The sequence below is a fragment of the Oncorhynchus tshawytscha genome, linkage group LG03, assembly GCF_018296145.1.
Source record: "Oncorhynchus tshawytscha isolate Ot180627B linkage group LG03, Otsh_v2.0, whole genome shotgun sequence".
NCBI classification, from domain to species: Eukaryota; Metazoa; Chordata; class Actinopteri; order Salmoniformes; family Salmonidae; genus Oncorhynchus; species Oncorhynchus tshawytscha.
The window spans coordinates 29294887-29316063 of record NC_056431.1 but is presented as its reverse complement, the minus strand read 5'-3'; the positions used below and the strand labels follow the sequence as shown (position 1 = coordinate 29316063).

The window sequence follows — 21177 nt, the reverse complement described above, 5'->3', positions numbered from 1 at the left end:
CAAATAGCCACCCTTTGCCTTGATGACAGCTTTGCACACACTTGGCATTCTCTCAACCAGCTGCTTATTCACCTGGAATAAGCATTCCAGGTGAATAAGCATTCAACAGTCGTGAAGGAGGTCCCACATATGCTGAGCACTTTTCCCTCACTCTGTGGTCCGACTCATCCCAAACCATCTCAATTTGGTTGAGGTCGGGTGATTGTGGGGGCCAGGTCATCTGATTGCAGCACTCCATCACTCTCCTTCTTGGTCAAATAGCCCTTACACAGCCTGGAGGTGTTTTGGGTCATTGTCCTATTGAAAAACAAATGATACTCCCACTAAGCCCAAACCAGATGGTATGGCGTATCGCTGCAGAATGCTGTGCCATGCTGGTTAAGTGTGCCTTGAATTCGAAATAAATCACAGACAAGTGTCACCAGCAAAGCACCCCCAAATCATAACACCTCCTCCTCCATGCTTTACGGTGGGAAATACACATCATCCATTCACCCACATCGCGTCTCACAAAGACACGGCGGTTGGAACCAAAATTCACAAATTTGGACTCCAGACCAAAGAACAAATTTCCACTGGTCTAATGTCCATTTCTGGTGTTTCTTGGACCAAGCAAGTTTCTTCTTCTTATTGGTGTCTTTTAGTAGTGGTTTCTTTGCAACAATTCGACCATGAAGGTCTGATTCACACAGGCTCCCCTGAACAATTGATGTTGAGATGTGTCTGTTACTTGAACTCTGTGAAGCATTTATTTGGGCTGCAATTTCTGAGGTTTTTAACTCTAATGAACTTATCCTCTGCAGCGGAGGTAACTCTGGGTCTTCCATTCCTGTGGTGGTCCTCATAAGAACCAGTTTCATCATAGCGCTTGATGGTTTTTGCGACTGCACTTGAAGAAACTTTCAAAGTTCTTGAAATGTTCCTTATTGACTGACCTTCAAGTCATAAAGTAATGCTGGACTGTAGTTTCTCTTTGCTTATTTGAGCTGTTCTTGCCATAATATGGACTTTGGTGTTTTACCAAATAGGGCTATCTTCTGTATACCCCCTACCTTGTCACAACACAACTGATTGGCTCAAACACATTAAGATGGAAAGAAATTCCACAAATTAAATTCTAAGAAGGCACACCTGTTAATTGAAATGCATTCCAGGTGACTACCTCATGAAGCTGGTTGAGATAATGCCAAGAGTGTGCAAAGCTGTCATCAAGGCAAACGGGTGGCTATTTGAAGAATCTCAAATATAAAGTATATTTTGATTTGTTTAACACTTTTTTAGTTACTACATGATTCCATATGTGTTATTTCATAGTTTTGAAGTCTTCACTATTATTCTACAATATAGAAAATAGTCAAAATAAAGGAAAACCCTTGAACGAGTAGGTGGTCTAAAACTTTTGACTTGTAGTATATGTCTGTTTGAAGTGTATGCAAATAGATTGTATGTGTGCGAATGGATATCCAGACCTGTACATTAGGTGAGTGTATGTTCATTGTGGTTAGTCCAGCTGCCCTATTTCCTGTGCCCTCAGTCAATGCGGCCAGTGTTGTGTTAAGCACAGCGGCATCATTCATGAGGCAGCGCCGCTGTGTAGAAGTTACACACTGCCTTAAGCTGGCCCATTGGGACTTGGAAGTGTGACTTTCTCTGTTGACAGATGGGAAGGAAGCGAGCAAGAGCGTAGTTAGTCTTGGCTCATCTGACTCTCTGGTCACACAGAGAAGGGTTAGTGTTGGCGCGCCCAGTCCATTGGTCACTGGCGCAACACAGAGAGAGAGAAAATGAGAGAGAGAAAAAAGATTGATAGACTGATAAAAAAAAAGACAGGATCTGCTCTGAAACATGACCCTGGGACGGGTATTTGGTAGGTGCCTGTGAGAGACCTGAATGGGTCTCTCACTAAGAAGGTCAAAGGTCACATTAGACACAGTCACCTCACACATGCTCCCTCTGACACTAGAGCATTGTCACAGCTTTGTGTTTAACACGCACACAAACCGCACACAAGCAAGCTATTATAATTCAACTAATTTATCTGTGTTGAGTAAAGTAAATGGTATTTTGGCTGTCGTTGTCCTTTAAGGTCTGGCTCCAAGTACAACTGCTTAGCAGTTTCTCTCCCCCTTCTCTCCATCCTGTCCTGATGGTCGTTGCGGTTGTATACTCTCTTTAAACAAACCATGGTGGCTGGCTAATCCTGGGCTTCTGCCTAACGTTGCAGCCATCAATTTAAGGCTCCGGGCCTCCTAATACACCGTGGTGTAGGGAACTGTCAAGCACACATCACCGCACACATGGTTCCCAGCATTACGTGTGTTGCATTACTTTCTGCACCCAAGCACACGACTGTCAGGCGCACCACTACACACAAGCTTGTCAGTGCTAAGCGTGTCACCCGGTTCTACTGTGTAAGCTTCAGTCAAACACACGCTTCCACCACACATGGTTTTGAGTTGTGTGAGCGTTACAGTACTACTGTGCAGGTCCCGTATCAGATACTTACGCACATGTTCGGGAGTATTCAGTGAGCTTTACCATGGTACCGGGTTCCTATAGGAACCATGTGAACTGCAGCATTACCCCCAAGTGACCCACGCGGGAGACAGGGAGATGTGTGTGTTAACATTACAAGTGAGCGAATGTCTTCAAATTCTAATCTGGTGTGTGAGCCATTTTGATAACTGCTGTGAAACTATGAGAATTTGACCATTCTTTGTCTTTTTATAACCACTCAACTGAACACAGTGAGTGGGGAAGAGTAAAAGTAGGGAAGAATTTCCACCCTGTCAGCCATTACATTTGGATTGGTCTGTCTTTACACACACATAAACAAAATCGTCAGTCGTGTTGCTAAACTCCGTCCTCCTTCCTTTGTTTCAGATGTTATCTCTCCCACACACTACAACCCGTACTACAGACGGCTCACCTTCGACGTGACCTCCATGGAGAAGAATGCCTCTAACCTGGTCAAGGCTGAGCTACGAGTCTTCCGCCTCCAGAACCCCAAGGCCCGCGTGTCTGAACAGAGGATTGAACTGTACCAGGTAAACCTCCCTTCTGTCCTCATCTCTAACCAGGTTTCCATCCAACCTTTTTTTATTTTCTTAGTAAAAACTTTTTTAACCCCATTTTTCTCCCCAATTTTGATCTTGTCTCATCGCTGCAACTCCCCAACGGGCTCGGAAGTACAAAGGTCCAGTCATGCGTCAAACCACGCTTCTTCACACCCGTCCGGTTAACCTGTAAACCAGCTGCACCAATGTGTCGGGGGAAACACCGTTCAAATGACATCCGAAGTCAGCCTGCAGGCGCCCGGCCCGCAACAAGCAGTCGCTAGAGAGCGATGAGCCAAGTAACGCCTCCCCCGGCCAAACCCTCCCCTAACCCGGATACTATGTGCAGCCCTATTGGACTCCCGATCAAGGCAGGTTGTGATACAGCCTGGGATGGAACCTAGGTCTGCAGTGACGCCACTCGGGAGGCCAATCCAACCTTTTGATGTGAGTGAAGTACATGTTGGATAAAAAAATTTACGACCAGCCTGATGTAAACAGAAAATTTGTCAGTAAACTTTCCAGATGTAGACTAAACAAAGTATGCTAGACAAGTTGGCATCTTTTTGTGTCAGTATAATTAATTATGCGAGAAACGTCAGTGGAAATGCTTTTATTCACAAATATTGATATAACAACCATCATATCAAAGGAAACTTGGAGTCACGCGATGACATGTTGTGTGGTACTCCCACTACGACTTGTCCGGAAAAGCATGCACATTTCCCACACCTGCTGGACGGACGGGGATTCGGCGCTGGGCTCTTCCCTCGCTGCTACTGAGGGAATCGTGGTTAGTTTATTTTCCTCCGCTTAGTAATATGCATAAATTCAGCGGGTTGTCTCGTCTGATCTGCGGTCGTAGTCAAAGTGAATGGAGTGTGGCCGGGCTTCCGGGGTCACCTTCTCAATCCAGATCAGGTCGGCGGTCGGAGCTCCACGGCCCAAACCTAACCCCGAGCGCTACCCCGGGAACGGCATGCGTAATGAGGGCAGCACAGAAAGACAGAGTCCACCGGCAGCCGCGCCCGACCATGCTGGGAACGTGGGCGCCTCCCGCCGAGGTGGGAAGGGAAAGGAAGAGAGCACGGGGGAGAGGAGAGACAGCCGAGGCCCGGAGGCGGCCTGCGACTGCCCCAGCCGCGGAAACCTGGGGGTTCCGATTGATGGCAAAGCGACCCTCAAACAGGCGTAGCCCCAGGAGGAACCTGGGGCCCAAGGTGCGTTCGAAGTGTCGATGATCAATGTGTCCTGCAATTCACATTAGTTCTCACAGCTAGCTGCGTTCTTCATCGACGCACAAGCCGAGTGATCCATCGCTGAGAGTTGTATTCTTGTTTTACGCAGAGGCTAGTGGCTAGGCAGTGTTGAGGAGATTGCCCTCCTTTTCCCCGCACGCCCTTCGCCAGAGCAAGAGGCCACAGTTTACGGAGCAAAAAGGTTTGAGGTTGAACGAAAAACATCCGGGAGGGGAGACATTAAACCTGCACCGGGGCGCAGACGGTTGGCTGGGTTCCCAGAGCCTCACGAGGGCCCTGGGTGAGACCCAAGCAGTTTAAATATGGAGACAGAGTCATGAAGACCCGGTTCACCGGCAACCCCCAATCCCCTTCGGACGTGCCTAATGGGGAAAGGGGGGATGGAGCCGGTCGGGTACAACCCAGGCGACATGGTGATGCGGGGAACCGGGCTCAGGCTGGGGCCGAAGCCACCCTCCAGGTCAAGAGCCCCATGCCGAGGGAAGGGAGAGCCAGGGGGCGTGAGCACCCTACCCAACCCACAGCAGTTTTGTTCTTGGAGCACAGCCCCACGCCTGCGGCTGGCAATCCGTTAATGATCCTTCCGCAGGTTCACCTACGGAAAACTTTTTTTTGATCGTCTTCTCGGCGCTCCACCAGGGCCGTGACCGACCTCAGCGGGGCTGATCCGAGGACCTCACTAAACAATCCAATCGGTAGTAGCGACGGGCGGTGTGTACAAAGGGCAGGGACTTAATCAACCCGAGTTTATGACCCGCGCTGGGAATTCCTCGTTAATGGGAAATAATTGCAATCCCCAATCCGTATCACGAGTGGGGTTCAGCGGGTTACCCACGCCTCTCGGCGAAGGGGAGACACACGCTGATCCGCTGAGTGTGGCGCAAGTGCAGCCCCGGACATCTAAGGGCATCACAGACCTGTTATTGCTCAATCTCGTGTAGCTGAACGTCACTTGTTCCTCGAAGGAGTTGGACACCGACCGCTCGGGGGGCACGCATAGCTAGTTAGCATGCCGGAGTCTCGTTCGTTATCAGAATGAACCAGACAAATCGCTCCACCAACTAAGAACAGCCATGCACCACCACCCACAGAATCGAGAAAGAGCTATCAATCTGTCAATACTTTCCGTGTCCCTGCCGGGTGAGGTTTCCGTGTTGAGTCAAATTAAGCCGCAGGCTCCACTCCTGGTGGTTCCCTTCCGTCAATTCCTTAAGTTTCAGCTTTGCAACCATACTCCCCCCGGAACCCAAAGACTTTGGTTTCCTGGACGCTGCCCGGCGTGTTATGGGAATAACGCCGCCGGATCACTAGTTGGCATCGTTTATGGTTGGAACTACGACCATAAACTAGAAATGTGTGAGTCAGTAGTGTCGGGAGCCGGGCGGCGCATGGATCAGTCCAGCGTTATTTGTGAGTGGAGAGAGGAGTGTGGAATGCAGAGCGGTGATTTAGAGCCGGTGTTGAGTCTCCGGGGGCTGCGCTCCGGCCCAGCGTCTCCTCCTGCCTCCACACGGTGTAGGACCGTCGGCACCAGCCCATTCCCAGGGCGTGGTGGTGTTTATGTCCAGCCAGGGGAATGACAGGTGACCTAAACACAGCTCAACATGGAGGACTTTCTCACGCCAACACAGGCGGTTGAAAGCGTGTGAGGGAGGACAGATAGAGCCGGTGCAACCAGGGAGAGTTTCTCCAAGGAGATGAACTGATAACCTTCAGTAATACATTCAAGTCGTGCTGTACATGAACTGGACACCCAAAACATTACACGGACGTGTGTAGTTCCACACACATTCAGATACAGAGTGGAATTGAGCCGATACACGATGACGTGTGTCTCAGAGATACAGTGTTACTATACATTAACTACTAGGAAGGTTCTCTCTTTGCCATGACTGTTGAGGAGTGATCGGGCCCTGAGATGGTTCACTCGCCAAGGCCTAGTGAAGACTAGCCAGGGCCTAGAGGAAAGATAGCTAGGGCCTATATTTGTTGAAGTAAGTGACCATCCAGGTAGATGGGCCCCCTTGTCGGTCTCTCACCTCAAGGGTTTGTAAGCAATTGGCCCCAGTCTCTGTAAGCTTACTTTTCAGAGATTTTGATTAGTCTCAACCTCTCTTTCCTTTTTCTCTCACTTTATCTCTCTCTGCCTCTCTCTTGCCTTTCCCCTATCTCTTCTCCCTCCCTCTCTCGTTAGGCTTCCCTGTAGCAGCAGTAGATCACAGTGGTGTAGCAGACAGTGGTGGAGTAGAGAAGCAGTGTTTCTCACATTAAGGAGAGCATGGCCAACATAAATACATGGTTATGAAGGACAGCAGAATAACAACGCTCTGTCCGGCATCTGTTTCCGGCCCAGCTCAGCTCCTCCTAGACCTGCTCAATCGATCAGGGAGAAAGCAGTCTTGGAGACTGGGGGGACCACTACTAGACCCGAGTAACTAAACCAGGAGCGACTTCCCTCCAGGTTGTTCTCATACATAGGACACGTGTTGTTTCCACAGATTTTGAGTCACAAGGACCTGGCGTCCCCGACGCAGCGCTACATTGACAGCAAGGTGGTGCGCACGCGCACGGAGGGGGAGTGGCTGTCTTTTGACGTGACAGAGGCAGTCAGTGAATGGTTGCTTCATAGAGGTAGGACGCAGAGGTTTTGACCTCCTATACTACAGCTGAATCACTGATCATACATGATGCTGAAATCTCATTGGCCTGTTGTATATGAACAATCCTGTCTATTTTTCCCCCCAGACAGAAACAGTGGATTCAAGATCAGCTTGCACTGTCCATGCTGTACGTTTGTGCCCTCAAACAACTACATCATCCCCAATAAGAGTGAGGAGCTGGAAACCCGCTTTGCAGGTATGTATTGGACAGTATATGTGTGTTACTCTACAGGCATACAGATGCTGTCTTAATTTGACTAGTTTCTCACGGCAGGGGAAGAATCCTGCAGTTAAAGGAAATGTGAATTATTATGGACATTTTTGAAGGGGATGATACATTTTTCATTCGTGAAAATCAAGTCTGAAATTTTTAAGTGGAAATTAAAAACTTTAGAAGCCTTGAACACTACCGTTTGCATTTCCATTTTCTGCGACAACAGAGTGATCAAATAAAGATAGAATATCTGTACATTGAGAGATAAGTACATTGTATTTTACTTTCCTTCATATGTAGCTAACTGACATGAATACTTATGCAGCAATGTGTTTGGCAAGTGTAAATAAGAAGTGCAGTAAGTAGCAGATATGCAGTTTGTGTGATTCACTGGTACAGATGATTTGGAGTATGTCCCAAATGGCACACTAGTCACTATATATTGTACTACTTTTGACCAGAGCCCTATGGGTCCTACACAGATGTTCTATCTTAATTTGATCACTCTGTTGTCACAGAGAATTTTCCTGCACAGCAGGAAATGCAAATTGTAGTATATTCCAAAGGTTTTAAAAAGCTTTTAAAAAGTGTCATTTCTCTTTAAAATGTCACACTTGATTTCCCCTAACTTGATTTGACATTGTATGAACATGATGGATTTTGATGATATGTATGTGTGTGATTGACAGGTATAGATGACAGCTTCCACCACAGCGGAGACCTGAAGGTGTACCGGAAGCGGCGCCACAGCGCCCAGGCTCCACACCTGCTCATGATGCTGCTGCCGTCCTACCGCCTAGAGTCCCAGCACAAGAGCCACCGCTCCAAACGAGCCCTGGATGCTGCCTTCTGCTCCAGGTACTGACCCATAATGACCACACTGATCCTCACCTGACCTCGACACCACTCTGCTGGCGGGAACTCAACACACACACACAAGCATGTGCGCATGCACACTCACAGCTAATAGGTACTGTACACACCGAGTAAATTGTTACCTTCTCTGTCAGCAGCTCACCCTCAGTGACACACACACACACACACACTTGGCAGTTGTTCTTATTGCAGAACTCTCTCTGCTCACAGCTATGCATGTATTCACTCTCTCTTACACACACACACACACACACACACACACACACACACACACACACACACACACACACACACACACACACACACACACACACACACATACACACACATACAAACAAACACACGTGTGGCTCCCACAGAACCATATCCATCCCTCACTCCTAACCCAATCTCTGTCTTCCTACGCACAGAAATGTCCAGGATAACTGCTGCTTGCGGTCGCTCTACATCGACTTTAAGAAAGATCTGGGCTGGAGGTGGATCCATGAGCCCAAGGGCTACAATGCTAATTTCTGCGCCGGGGCCTGTCCCTATCTATGGAGCGCTGACACCCAGCATTCCAAGGTGAGAAGTCAAAGGTTAAATAATCCAAAGGGATTGGTTTAGAGCCAGCAGAGGTCAGAGTGGTAGTAGAGAAGTGGTAAGAGTAGCAGTGTGGAGTAGTGGTCATTGTGGCAGCATTGTGCAGTGGAGTTCTTCTGTAGATCGTCTCATTCCTCATTTTAGTTTTTCATAGTTTCAAAGCAGCACTGGTCAAAGACCATTGCCTTTGTCAACATCAAGCCTCATACTCATACCTCTGTGTGTGATTCTTCGCTTCAGGTGCTAGGCCTGTACAACACCATCAACCCGGAGGCGTCAGCATCGCCCTGCTGTGTGTCTCAGGATCTGGAACCTCTCACCATCCTCTACTACATCGGCAAGACCCCCAAGATAGAGCAGCTCTCCAACATGATCGTCAAGTCCTGCAAGTGCAGCTAGGAACTGTGCATATTCAGTCACACACACACACACACACACACACACACACTTGGATACACACACATTCAGTCACACACACATGCACACACGCGTGTATGCACCCACCCACCCACACATATAAATACACATACTGTACATATACACATACACACATTCATCAACAAACACATACTGTACATTCACACAGTCAGTCACACTATTAGTCTCCTGCACTATTGTACAGACATATTTGATCTCCTACAAGCACAAGTGGAAAAGGTGCTGAGCAGATCTAGGTACAGAAAACATGTCTCCCGAAACATCCATGGGCACACACACACACACACACACACACACACACACACACACACACACACACACACACACACACACACACACAGCTGTGGCTTTTGTACAGGTGTGCCTGTGTTTTTGTGTTTAGAAAGGCCCTGTTAACATGCCTCACCTCACACACTTGTCACACAAAGACACAAGAGTACGGCAAACACTGGAAAAAAGTATACGTGTCTATATGTGAAATAATACGTCTGAGAAACAAAGACGACCCCCCGGTTTCAACATTCAAAGCAAGCCATCTCCTTGATTTTGTTTGTCTCGTTTTGCATCTTTTTGAAACTATTGTAATTTTATATTTTGTTTAGATTTTTGATAATTGTATTGCCTATTTAATATCCAGTGTTTTATGGTTAGCCCCCAACACGTTTTCAACTCTCTCGAGAAGTGGTGGATGAATCCACTTCCCAATGTCAGTTTACTAATATGTTATAACATAGTAATGTTATAATCGCATCCCATATGCTGTTTATATGTGCTGTAACAGCCACTTTAGGCAGAAAGAGGCTAAGGAGACTGTAAGAGAGAGACAGAGAACAAAAGAAAATAAGCACACATAGCATGCCTACCTTTTCAACAGAGACTCATCCTCACACAGGCATACTCAGAAAACACACACACACACACCCATCCCAAACACTGCAGCAGGCAACATATTCAAACTCTGCTGGAATGAACAGTTCTGACATTTTGATAACAAAACAACTAAACAAGAAAAGTGTCCCAAAGTAATGTTGAACTCTGTTTACCTTGTGCATTGAATCTTGAATGCTTTAGGAAGCCCAACAGTGATTCCATCAACTACACAAGGTATGTCATCATAAACACACGTTTAAGATTTCTGTGGATATGATGAATTGTTCTGAGTAGAACCGGGTTGTCGTTGTCTATATGATGCAGTGGTATGGGAATGTGGAAGTATGTTAGTTAGGGAGGTATACTAGTATTGTCGTGACAATTAGAGAGAAGGGATACAATAGGTGAGAATGGACAGTAGATGTGACCTGGTTCAGAGATTATCCATGTACCTTTGAGACCATTCAATTAGGTCTGAGATTACTTTAGAGGTCAAAAGGTCATATTTACAGGTGTGCAGTAGTTGTTATGGACACCAGCATTGTATCTGCTCATTTGCATCCGAAAAGCTTTGTCTCGCCCGCCTCCCTCATAGTGTAAAAGCCATTATTCAGTCATAGGTTTTTGTCCTTTTGTGGAATAAAAATTGTTGGATACAAAGAATTGCACTGACGCTATTTTGATTCTGTTTTTTATTTTTGTATTTTTTAAGTCGATACTTCCCCCTTATTAAATGAGAAGTGTTGATGATGTGACTTAGAGCAGGAAGTGTAGGTGACACTACCACGCCCCTAACCCCACCCCCCTTTGTGCACCCGCGCCAGAGGACTTCCTGGAAAACCAGGAAGAGGAGCGAGGCACCAATATTGTCACGATAGAGCTATTATTTTTCGTTGTTGTTGTTTATGATGATTATGTTTTTGTTGTTGTTGACCCACTATGATGTATTTTAACACAATATTGTTGTTGTACTCTAGTGGTAAATAAATTATTTAAATTACAAGGGTATAACGCAATTCGCCTTTCCTTTTTGCTGTTAATCTGTGTTAATCAAAGCAGGATATTACATAAATGTTATCAAACCTTGAGAGAGATGTTGAGAGAGAAGTTTCAAAAACAGATTAATTTGCCACTCCCATTGAGCAAAACAATAACTGTATGATTTTCTTATGCTGCATGAGTGGGCTGTCATTTACATCTCCAACACAAGCACCGAATGCATCTCTCTCTATTTCTTACTGTGAAAAGCTACGGAGGTAAGCTAGAATGGCACGTTGTTAGTACTCCACGAATGAACATTTACAGTGTCTGTCAGAATTGAATAACTCTCCAGAAGGGTAACTACCAGAGATGGACTCAGAAGGGAACGAAAGGGAGTCTGCAGATGAGGAGAAAAGAGGGAGTGTGTGCACAGATAGGGTGCAGGAAAGGAAAGAGAGATGGAAGGAGTATGAACAGTATTAATAGGACGTGGGAGGTTTGAGTCAGTCCGTTCTGGTATGACGCTTCTCACCTTGAGAGTGAAAGGGAGACAGGCAGGCTGCCCAGGTAGAAATATGACATGGCAGATATCTAAGTAACCGCTGAGATAAATAAAGACAGTGTGGTCCTAGGCAGAGCTGGACTTTCTGTGTGGTAACTCAGGAAGACACACACGCACACACCCTCTAGACCAACCTAGTGCCTGGCTCCACTCTAAAGACATCTGGCCCCTCATAAAACATGTCTCAACATCTCTGCTGGACCCAACGAGACTCTGGCATCATCTGAGCCTGAACCAATGGGGGGGGACAGTTCTATTCTCAAATGATCAAGTTGGATACGACTGCAATGTTCAACACATCGTTCTCAATGCATTTTATTCACGCTTTGAAAACCACAACATCGAGCCGGGTGTGAGGGCCATCACCGACCCAGAGGACTGGGTGATCTCGCTCTCCAAGGACGACGTGAGAAAGGTCTTTAATCAGGTCAACACCCGCAAGGCCGCGGACCCCGGCAGTATTCCAGGGCGCGTTCCAGCTGGGAGGCATATGCGCAGAACAGCTGGGAGGCATATATATTCACAGTAATTTTAAACCTCTCCCTGTCTGTAAATCCCCACATGTTTTAAGATGATCACAGTCATCCCTGTTCTTAAGAACTCTAAGGCATCATTCCACAATGACTACCGCCCTGTAGCACTCACTTCTGTAATCATGAGGTGCTTTGAGAGGCTAGTTATGGCACGCATTAACTCCACCATCCCAGCCACCCTAGACCCACTCCAATTTGCATACACCCCAACAGATCCATAGATGACGCAATTTCAATTGCTCTCCACGGTGCCCTCACCCACCTAGATAAGAGGAATACACTATGAAACAAAGATAAATTACATAAAGAATGATAGTAAAAAGCTTTGGAGCACCTTAACTGAAATTTTGGGCAAAAAGGCAAACTCCGCTCCATCATTCATTGAATCAGATGGTTCCTTTGTCACAAAACCCACTGATATTGCTTTAAAATTGCCAAGAAACTGAAGATCTCGTACAACGCTGTGTATTACTCCCTTCACAGAACAGCGCAAACTGTCTCTACCCCGAATAGAAAGAGGAGTGGGAGGCCCTGGTGCACAACTGAGCAAGAGGACAAGTACATTAGAGTGTCTAGTTTGAGAAACAGTCACCTCACAAGTCCTCAACTGGCAGCTTCATTAAATAGTACCCACAAAACACCAGTCTCAACGTCAACAGTGAAGAGGCGACTCCAGGATGCTGAACTTCTAGGCAGATTTCCTCTGTCCAGTGTCTGTGTTCTTTTGCCACACCTTAATGTTTTATTTTCATTGGCCAGTCTGAGATTTGGCTTTTTCTTTGCAACTCCGCCTAGAAGGCCAGTATCCCGGAGTCACCTCTTCAGTTTCTTGGCAATTTCTCGCAAAGTTCTTTGTCTCTGGACATTTTGAGCCTGTAATCGAACCCACAAATGCTAATGCTCCAGATACTCAATTAGTCTAAAGAAGGCCCGTTTTATTGCTTCTTTAATCAGAATGACAGTTTTCAGCTGTGCTAACAAAATTGCAAAAGGGTTTTCTAATGATCAATTAGCCTTTTAAAATTATAAACTTGGATTCGCTAACATAACGTGACATTGGAACACAGGAGTGAACTGACAAAAAGTGCTCTTTACTGACGAGTCGCAGTTTTGTCTCACCAGGGGTGATGGTTGGATTCGCGTTTATCGTCGAAGGAATGAGCTTTACACCGAGGCCTGTACTCTGGATTGATTTGGAGGTGGAGGGTGCGTCATGGTCTGGGGCGGTGTGTCACAGCATTATCGGACTGAGCTTGTTGTCATTGCAGGTAATCTCAACGCTGTGCTTACAGGGAAGGCATCCTCCTTCCTCATGTGGTACACTTCCTGCAGGCTCATCCTGACATGACCCTCCAGCATGACAATGTCACCAGCCATACTGCTCGTTCTGTGCGTGATTTCCTGCAAGACAGGAATGTCAGTGTTCTGCCATGGCCAGTGAAGAGCCCGGATCTCAATTCCATTGAGCACATCTGGGACCTGTTGTATCGGAGGGTGAGGGCTAGGGCCATTCCCCCCAGAAATGTCTGGGAACATGCTAGTGCCTTGGTGGAAGAGTGGGGTAACATCTCACAGCAAGAACTGGCAAATCTGGTGCAGTCTATGAGGAGGAGATGCACTGCAGTACTTAATACAGCTTGTGGCCACACCAGATACTGACTGTTACTTTTGATTTTAACCCCCCTTTGTTCAGGGACACATTATTAAATTTCTGTTAGTCACATGTCTGTGGAACTTGTTCAGTTTTTGTCTCAGTTGTTGAATCTTGTTATGTTCATACAAATATTTACACATGCTAAATTTGCTGAAAATAAACGCAGAGGACGTTTCTTTTTTTGCTGAGTTTAGTATGCTTACTTACTTTATTGTGTATTTCATATTTCTTATTCTTATTTCTCGTGTTTTTTTTCTAGTAATACATTGTTATTGATTATTGCATAGTTGGGTTATTGGTTTGCAAGAAAGACATTTCACTGCACTTGTGCAAGTAACATTAAAACTTGAAACGAATAAGTTGCAACATGGGTTATTCAATTAAGTATTTACAACTATTTAGATATAATATGCAACAATATATCACCAACTACAGTACACAACAACCTTATCACTCATAGTCAAATATTTACAAACCAATTCTTAGGCACGTGTATAGGATACCATCCATAGTAGTGTTATGGTCTTTATGGAGAACATAGGCTGTAGAGAATAACATGTTTTGAAGCTAAACGGGAACTTCCTGGGATTGAGACAGAGTTGTGCTTGGAAAGATAAATGCTCCACTAACTGATGATGTCACAGGTCACAGCAGTGCAAAAATCACTGAACAGTACTGAGTTTATTCCAGCAGTCCCTCCCTGCCCACCCTAATCATTCCTAAGCATCAAGATGGCATCATAATTACTCAGGAATTATTGTCAAATGGAGGACAACCGAGTGACTAACCGTTAAAACCATTAGAAATAATAATTTTTCTTCTAAAGTAGTAGATAGCATTTCGATCATTGCCAGACCTACAGTAGCTAAGAACTTCTAACCTGTTAGGGTTGGGAACACTTTAATGCATCTTCCCATATGTATGCATTCATAAAGTCTTTATAATAGCTACATAAGACATTATGACATCTGTTATAGGCAGTCATAAACATGATGAACAACGGCACAAGATTACCAATGGTTGACAGGTGCAGGGCTATGGGATTCAACTGAGAAACACTAACACACAGCACAGTGAGTATAGTGCTCTTGGGCTTTAGACATTGACCAGCTGTGGCGGCAGGACGAGCAGTGAACAGCAGAGTCTAACTGGTTTGTCATTTTCTTCTTTGTTCTTTGATTCTCCACATTGCGTCTTAATGTGTCCAGGTGTGGCCTCTCTCTCTCTCTCTCTCTCTCAGGGTTTGTAACATAGGGGGAATGCTGGAGATTTCACATGCAATTCTGAGACACCGTTTAATGTCTTATCTTATCACAAACGTACACACACACACGTACACACACACATGCACACTTTTCTGCTCTAAACACACACGCATGCATATGCACATACACGTACATATTCAATCTTTCTCACACATGCATATACACGCATTATTTGTCACACACACCCATACTGCACACACCCATACTGTAAACACCCATACTGCAAACACCCATACTGCACACACCACACACTTTTAGATGTCTGCAATACCTCAGAAGTGTTCTCCCTCCTTGGGATTCATGCACACACACAGAGTGAAAGCCTGAGAGTATCCAGCAGATCAGAGCGAGGGGTTTTGGGGTGAAAGGGCTCCTCCTCCTGAGGGAGTAAAGCGATTTGGTGATTCAGCCGCAGCTGGCGGCACACAATAATATGAAATCAGAGAGAGGCACTCTGAACGGTGACATCAGCATGAAGCAATGCACAGGCCCTGATTATCACAGAGAAAATCTCAGGCTACTTGTCAGAAAATGTATGTCTGTTGACAGTTTGTGTGTGCGTGTGTGTCCATGCGTGCTTGCACGTGTTCGTGCGCGCGAATGTGTGTGCTTGTATTGCTACCCTAATTTTTTATTTATTTTGTCACCTTTATAATTTAACCAGGTAGGCCAGTTGAGAACAAGTTCTCATTTACAATTGCGACCTGGCCGGTATGGGTACTGGAAATCCCCAAAAGTCCCCACAAGGATAGTAAAACAAGGGACATTTTCCCTCGTGGGTTAGGGGTTAAACGGAAACCTCACCGCTAAACAAAACTATTTGGAATGGGGTTTTTTTTCAGTCTACCTACATAATTATTAATGATGAGAGGTGTTTCATACATAATTATCCACCATAGCAGTATGATCGCAAATTGAATGGAGTCATGTTTTTGTAGCAATTATGGAGGCCGATTGTGTGTCACCGATTACACAATCACACTAGCAGTGCGTAAATATGGTTGTCCTTGTTCAATAGAGCCATTGGACTTGTCTCAACGATGTTCCTATCTGCCACAACATGCAGCCTGACAGCTATGAAACGGCAGGATTTTCAAACGGGGCGGACAGTTCTTACTGGAGAGGGTCACAGACCCCATGGATCGTGTGTCTGTAACAGACCATCAAAGTTTCGATGCAGATATAGATAGAGGTGTGTTGGAGACGTTCTTCAGAACCTCCAAGATCAACTGGCGGCAGCAGCCTAGACCAGCTTGACCAGGAGGTTAAATGACAAATTAGTAAGTTGTTTTGCTGTCAATAGCTAGCTAGCACTATAATATCTCTTTTCACACGAGGCATTGTTCTCCAGTGCAGTGTAATTTCGTGATTGAGTCGGCCGTAACAGGGCTTGCTAGTACCACTACAAGGCAAGCTAGCCAAGTTGAGCTAGGATTGTTTGCTATACCCAAAATATACTGTAGCCTAATGTTATAGCTAGATAGCTAGCTAACGTTATTAGCAAGCCTAGATACCCTCAGTGCATCTTATTAGGAGATTCTTATTAGCAAAACTGGAGAAATGTTTTGACGATGATGACGACGACGACGAAGAGTAACGGAATGTCTTTGGTTTTATGACACATATTAGTCTTTGAGTACTATACCTGTATGTTGTAGCTAGATTGCTAATGTGTGTCTGTGAGATGTGTAATACCATTCATTGTGCTGCAACAGTAGGAAAGTCTAGTAGCGTTTAATTGTCATTCTCGTACAGGCAATACCGTTTGATGGCCTACGGATTATTTTTGGAGTTAGTTCTATGTGGGGAGAAGCTAGGCACAGGACATCGAATCCCCTTGCCTGTTGGGGCCATACATCCATCACACAATGGACAGTATGTTGGATACAAATAAGATGTGAAATCTCCTGTTGTATCAAAGTGACTCCGAACACCTCACTGCACCCACCAAACACACCATATGCAAAGCAGTTCGACACACACAACAACACAGAGTTACACATGGAATGAACAAACATACAGTCAATAATACAGTAGAAAAAGTCTATATATACAGTATGTGCAAATGCACACCTTGACTTTTTGTTGTTGTTGTGCTACAGCCTGAATTTAAAATTGAATAAATGTAGATGTTTTTTCACTGGCCTAAACAGAATACTCCGTCATGTCAAAGTGGAATTGTGTTTTTCACCATTTTTACAAATTAATAAAAAATGAAAATCTGTGTTAGGAGTGTGTATTAGAGGCAAAGTCAGGTGCAGGAGAGGAGAGTGTAGTGAACAGGCACACTTTTTATTCTGTTCCAAAATGACAGCACAAAGTAACATAAAATGTGCCCAAACACGGAACATAGACAAAAACAAATGCGCGTAACAATATCCACAATTCCAAAAAACACGTAACACAAACAATCTTACACAAAGACATGATGGGGAACAGAGGAATAAATACATATGGATTGATTGGGGAGTGAAAACCAGGTGTGCAGGGAACAAGACAAAACAAATGGATACATGAAAAATGGAGCGGCGATGGCTAGAAAGCCGGTGACGTCGACCGCCGAACGGCGCCTGAACAAGGAGAGGAGCCGACAATCTGAAATGTATCGAGTCAATAAGTATTAAACCCCTTTTTTATGGAGAGCCTAAATAAGTTCAGGAGTGCAAAATTGCTTAGTCACATAAGTTGTATGGACTAATAGTGTTTAGCATGATTTTTGAATGACTACCTCAACTCTGCACCCCACACATACAATTATCTGTAAGGTCCCTAAGTCGAGCAGTGAATTTCAAACATAGATTCAACCACAAAGACCAGGGAGGTTTTCCAATGCCTCACAAAGGGCACCTATTGGTAGATGGGTTAAGAAAAAGCAGACGTTGAATATCCTTTTGAGCATTGTGAAGTTATTACTTTCGATTGTGCATGAATACACCTGTGATAAAGTGCGTCTCGGTGAGAGGTGTAGGAGTCAGGCGCAGGAGAGCAGGGATTTCTGAGAAGCATGTTTAATATATATATATATATATATATATATATATATATATATATATGTATATGCATAGTCCACCAATACAAAATTGGCACAGATGAAAATCCGGTGAAACTCCCTTATCATAGGTGGATCCAGTACGTCCTCCACCAGCACCCAGCATCTCTCCTCCGGACCGTACCCCTCTCAGTCCACGAGGTACTGAAGACCCCCCACCCGACGCCTCGAGTCGAGTATGAACCGAACTGCATACGCCGGCTCCCCCCCGATGTCCAGGGGGGGGCGGAGGGACCTCCCGCACCTCATCTTCTTGAAGCGGACCAGCCACCACCGGCCTGAGGAGAGACACATGAAACGAGGGGTAATACGGTAATAAGGGCGGAGCTGTAACCTATAACACACCTTGTTTATTCTCCTCAGGACTTTGAATGGCCCCACAAACCGCGGACCCAGCTTCTGGCAGGGCAGGTGGAGGGGCAGGTTTCGGGTCGAGAGCCAGACCCGGTCACCGGGGCCTCGCTGCGGTGGCGGTCGGCACTGGCCTTCTGCCGCCCTTCGGCCCGTTTAAGGTACCCGTGGGCGGCCTCCCAGGTTTCCCTTGAGCGTCTCACCCAATCGTCTATCACAGGAGCCTCGGACTGGCTCTGATGCCATGGTACCAGGACCGGCTGATAGCCCAACACACATTGGAAGGGCGACAGGTTCGTAGAGGAGTGGCGGAGTGAGTTCTGGGCCATCTCTGCCCAGGGGATGTACTTCGCCCACTCCCCTGGCCGGTCCTGGCAATACGACCGCAGAAACCTACCCACATCCTGGTTCACTCTTTCCACCTGCCCATTACTCTCGGGGTGAAACCCAAAGGTAAGGCTGACCGAGACCCCCAAACGTTCCATGAACGCCTTCCACACCCTGGACGTGAACTGGGGACCCCGATCAGAAACAATATCCTCAGGCACCCCGTAGTGCCGGAAGACGTGAGTAAACAGGGCCTCCACCGTCTGTAGGGCTGTAGGGAGACCGGGCAAAGGGAGGAGATGACAGGACTTAGAAAACCGATCCACAACGACCAGGATCGTGGTGTTGCCCTGTGATGGTGGCAGATCGGTCAAGAAGTCAACCGACAGGTGTGACCAAGGCTGCTGTGGAACGGGAAGGGGTTGTAACTTCCCTCTGGGCAGGTGCCTAGGAGCCTTGCACTGAGCGCACACTGAGCAGGAGGACACATAAACCCTCACGTCCTTGGCTAAAGTGGACCACCAGTACTTCCCACTAAGACATCACACCGTCCTACCGATCCCCGGGTGACCAGAGGAGGGGGACGTGTGAGCCCACCAAATTAGCCTGTCTCTAACCTCCAGCGGAACATACACCCGTCCCACTGGACACTGTGGTGGAGTAGGCTCAACACGTGATGCTCGCTCAATGTCTGCGTCCACCTCCCACCTCACAGGTGCCACTAGACAAGAAGCCAGGAGGATGGGCGCAGGATCAATGGCCCGCTCCTCCGTATCATATAGTCGGGACAGTCTGCCTTAGTGTTCTGGGAGCCTGGTCTATAGGAGATGGTAAACCTAAATTGTGTGAAAAACATGGCCCACCTTGCCTGACGAGGGTTCAGTCTCCTCGCTGCCCGAATGTACTCTAGATTACGGTGGTCAGTCCAGATGAAAAAAGGGTGTTGGGCCCCCTCAAGTCAATGTCTCCACACCTTCAGGGCTCTGACAACAGCAAGCAGCTCCTGATCCCCCACGTCATAGTTTCGCTCCGCCGGGCTGAGCTTCCTAGAAAAGAAAGCACAGAGGCGGAGCATCGGTGGCGTACCCGAGCACTGGGCGTACCCGGCTCCAACCCCAGCCTCGGATGCGTCCACCTCCACTATGAATGCCAAAGAGGGGTCCGGATGCGCCAGCACGGGAGCCGAGGTAAAAAGAGCCTTCAGGCGACGAAAAGCCCTGTCCGCCTCAGCCGACCATCACACCACACACCACACGCCGGCCCCCCCTTCAGCAGTGAAGTTATGGGAGCAGCCACCTGCCCAAAACCCCGGATAAACCTCCGGTAGCAGTTGGCAAACCCTAAGAACCACTGCACCTCCTTTACCGTGGTTGGAGTCGGCCAATTACGCACGGCTGCAATGCGGTCACCCTCCATCACCAACCCCGATGTGGAAATGGCCTGTTGGAAGAACAAGCATTTCTCAGCCTTGATGTACAGGTCATGCTCCAACAGTCGCCCAAGTACCTTGCGTACCAGAGACACATGCGCGGGGCGTGTAGCGGAATAGACCAGAATATCATCGATGTAAACCACCACACCCTGACCGTGCAGGTCCCTGAGAATCTCGTCTACAAAAGATTGGAAGACTGCTGGAGCATTCTTCAACCCGTACGGCATGACAAGGTACTCATAATGGCCGGATGTGGTACTAAAAGTTATATGCAATCCTGAGATCCAGTTTTGTGAAAAACCGTGCTCCGTGAAATTACTCAATCGCCGTGGCAATAAGAGGTAGTGGGTAACTATACCCCACCGTGATGGAATTTAGACCTCTATAGTCAATGCACGGACGCAGACCTCCCTCCTTCTTCTTCACAAAAAAGAAACTCGAGGAGGCAGGTGAGATGGAGGGCCGAATGAACCCCTGCCCCAGAGATTCAGATATGTATGTCTCCATAGCCACCGTCTCCTCCTGTGACAGGGGATACACGTGACTCCTGGGAAGTGCAGCGCCTACCAGGAGATTTATCGCACAATCCCCTTGTCGATGAGGTGGTAATTGGGTCGCCTTCTTTTTACAGAAGCCGATAGCCAAATCGGCATATTCTGAGGGAATGCGCACGGTGGAGACTTGGTCTGGACTCTCCACCGTGGTAGCACCGATGGAAACTCCTACACACCTGCCTGAGCACTCCTCCGACCAACCCTGTAGAGCCCTCTGTTGCCACGAAATCCTGGGGTTGTGCCGGGCCAACCAGGGGAGCCCCAACACCGCCGGAAACGCAGAAGAATCAATGAGGAAGAGACTAATTCTCTCCTCATGAACCTCCTGCATGACCATACCCAGTGGAGCCGTGGCCTCCCTGACTAGACCTGACCCTAATGGTCGGCTATCTAAGGTGTGCACTGGGAAGGGTTTGTCAAGCTGAACAAGGGGAATCCCTAACATGTGCGCTAAACTGCGGTCAATAAAATTCCCTGCCGCGCCTGAATCTACTAGCGCCTTATGCCGGGAAAG

The 21177-nt window shown here is 46.8% G+C and overlaps 1 protein-coding gene and 1 non-coding gene across 2 annotated transcripts in view; one reads left to right on the top strand and one right to left on the bottom strand.

Moving 5' to 3' along the window:
• The window catches only part of tgfb2 (transforming growth factor, beta 2), a 40146-nt gene extending 29185 nt beyond the window's left edge, over nucleotides 1-10961 (top strand). Inside the window, exons 2-7 of the mRNA XM_024402049.2 lie at nucleotides 2884-3047; nucleotides 6814-6946; nucleotides 7061-7171; nucleotides 7879-8047; nucleotides 8476-8629; nucleotides 8888-10961. Coding sequence (XP_024257817.1) covers nucleotides 2884-3047; nucleotides 6814-6946; nucleotides 7061-7171; nucleotides 7879-8047; nucleotides 8476-8629; nucleotides 8888-9046 — 890 coding nt within the window. The 3' untranslated portion in view covers nucleotides 9047-10961. The remainder of the gene's footprint in view (nucleotides 1-2883; nucleotides 3048-6813; nucleotides 6947-7060; nucleotides 7172-7878; nucleotides 8048-8475; nucleotides 8630-8887) is intronic.
• LOC112246190 lies at nucleotides 4232-4384 on the bottom strand. Its single transcript, XR_002952874.1, has one exon. It is a non-coding gene; the product is annotated as a 5.8S ribosomal RNA (ribosomal RNA).
• Nucleotides 10962-21177: the final 10216 nt, after the last annotated feature.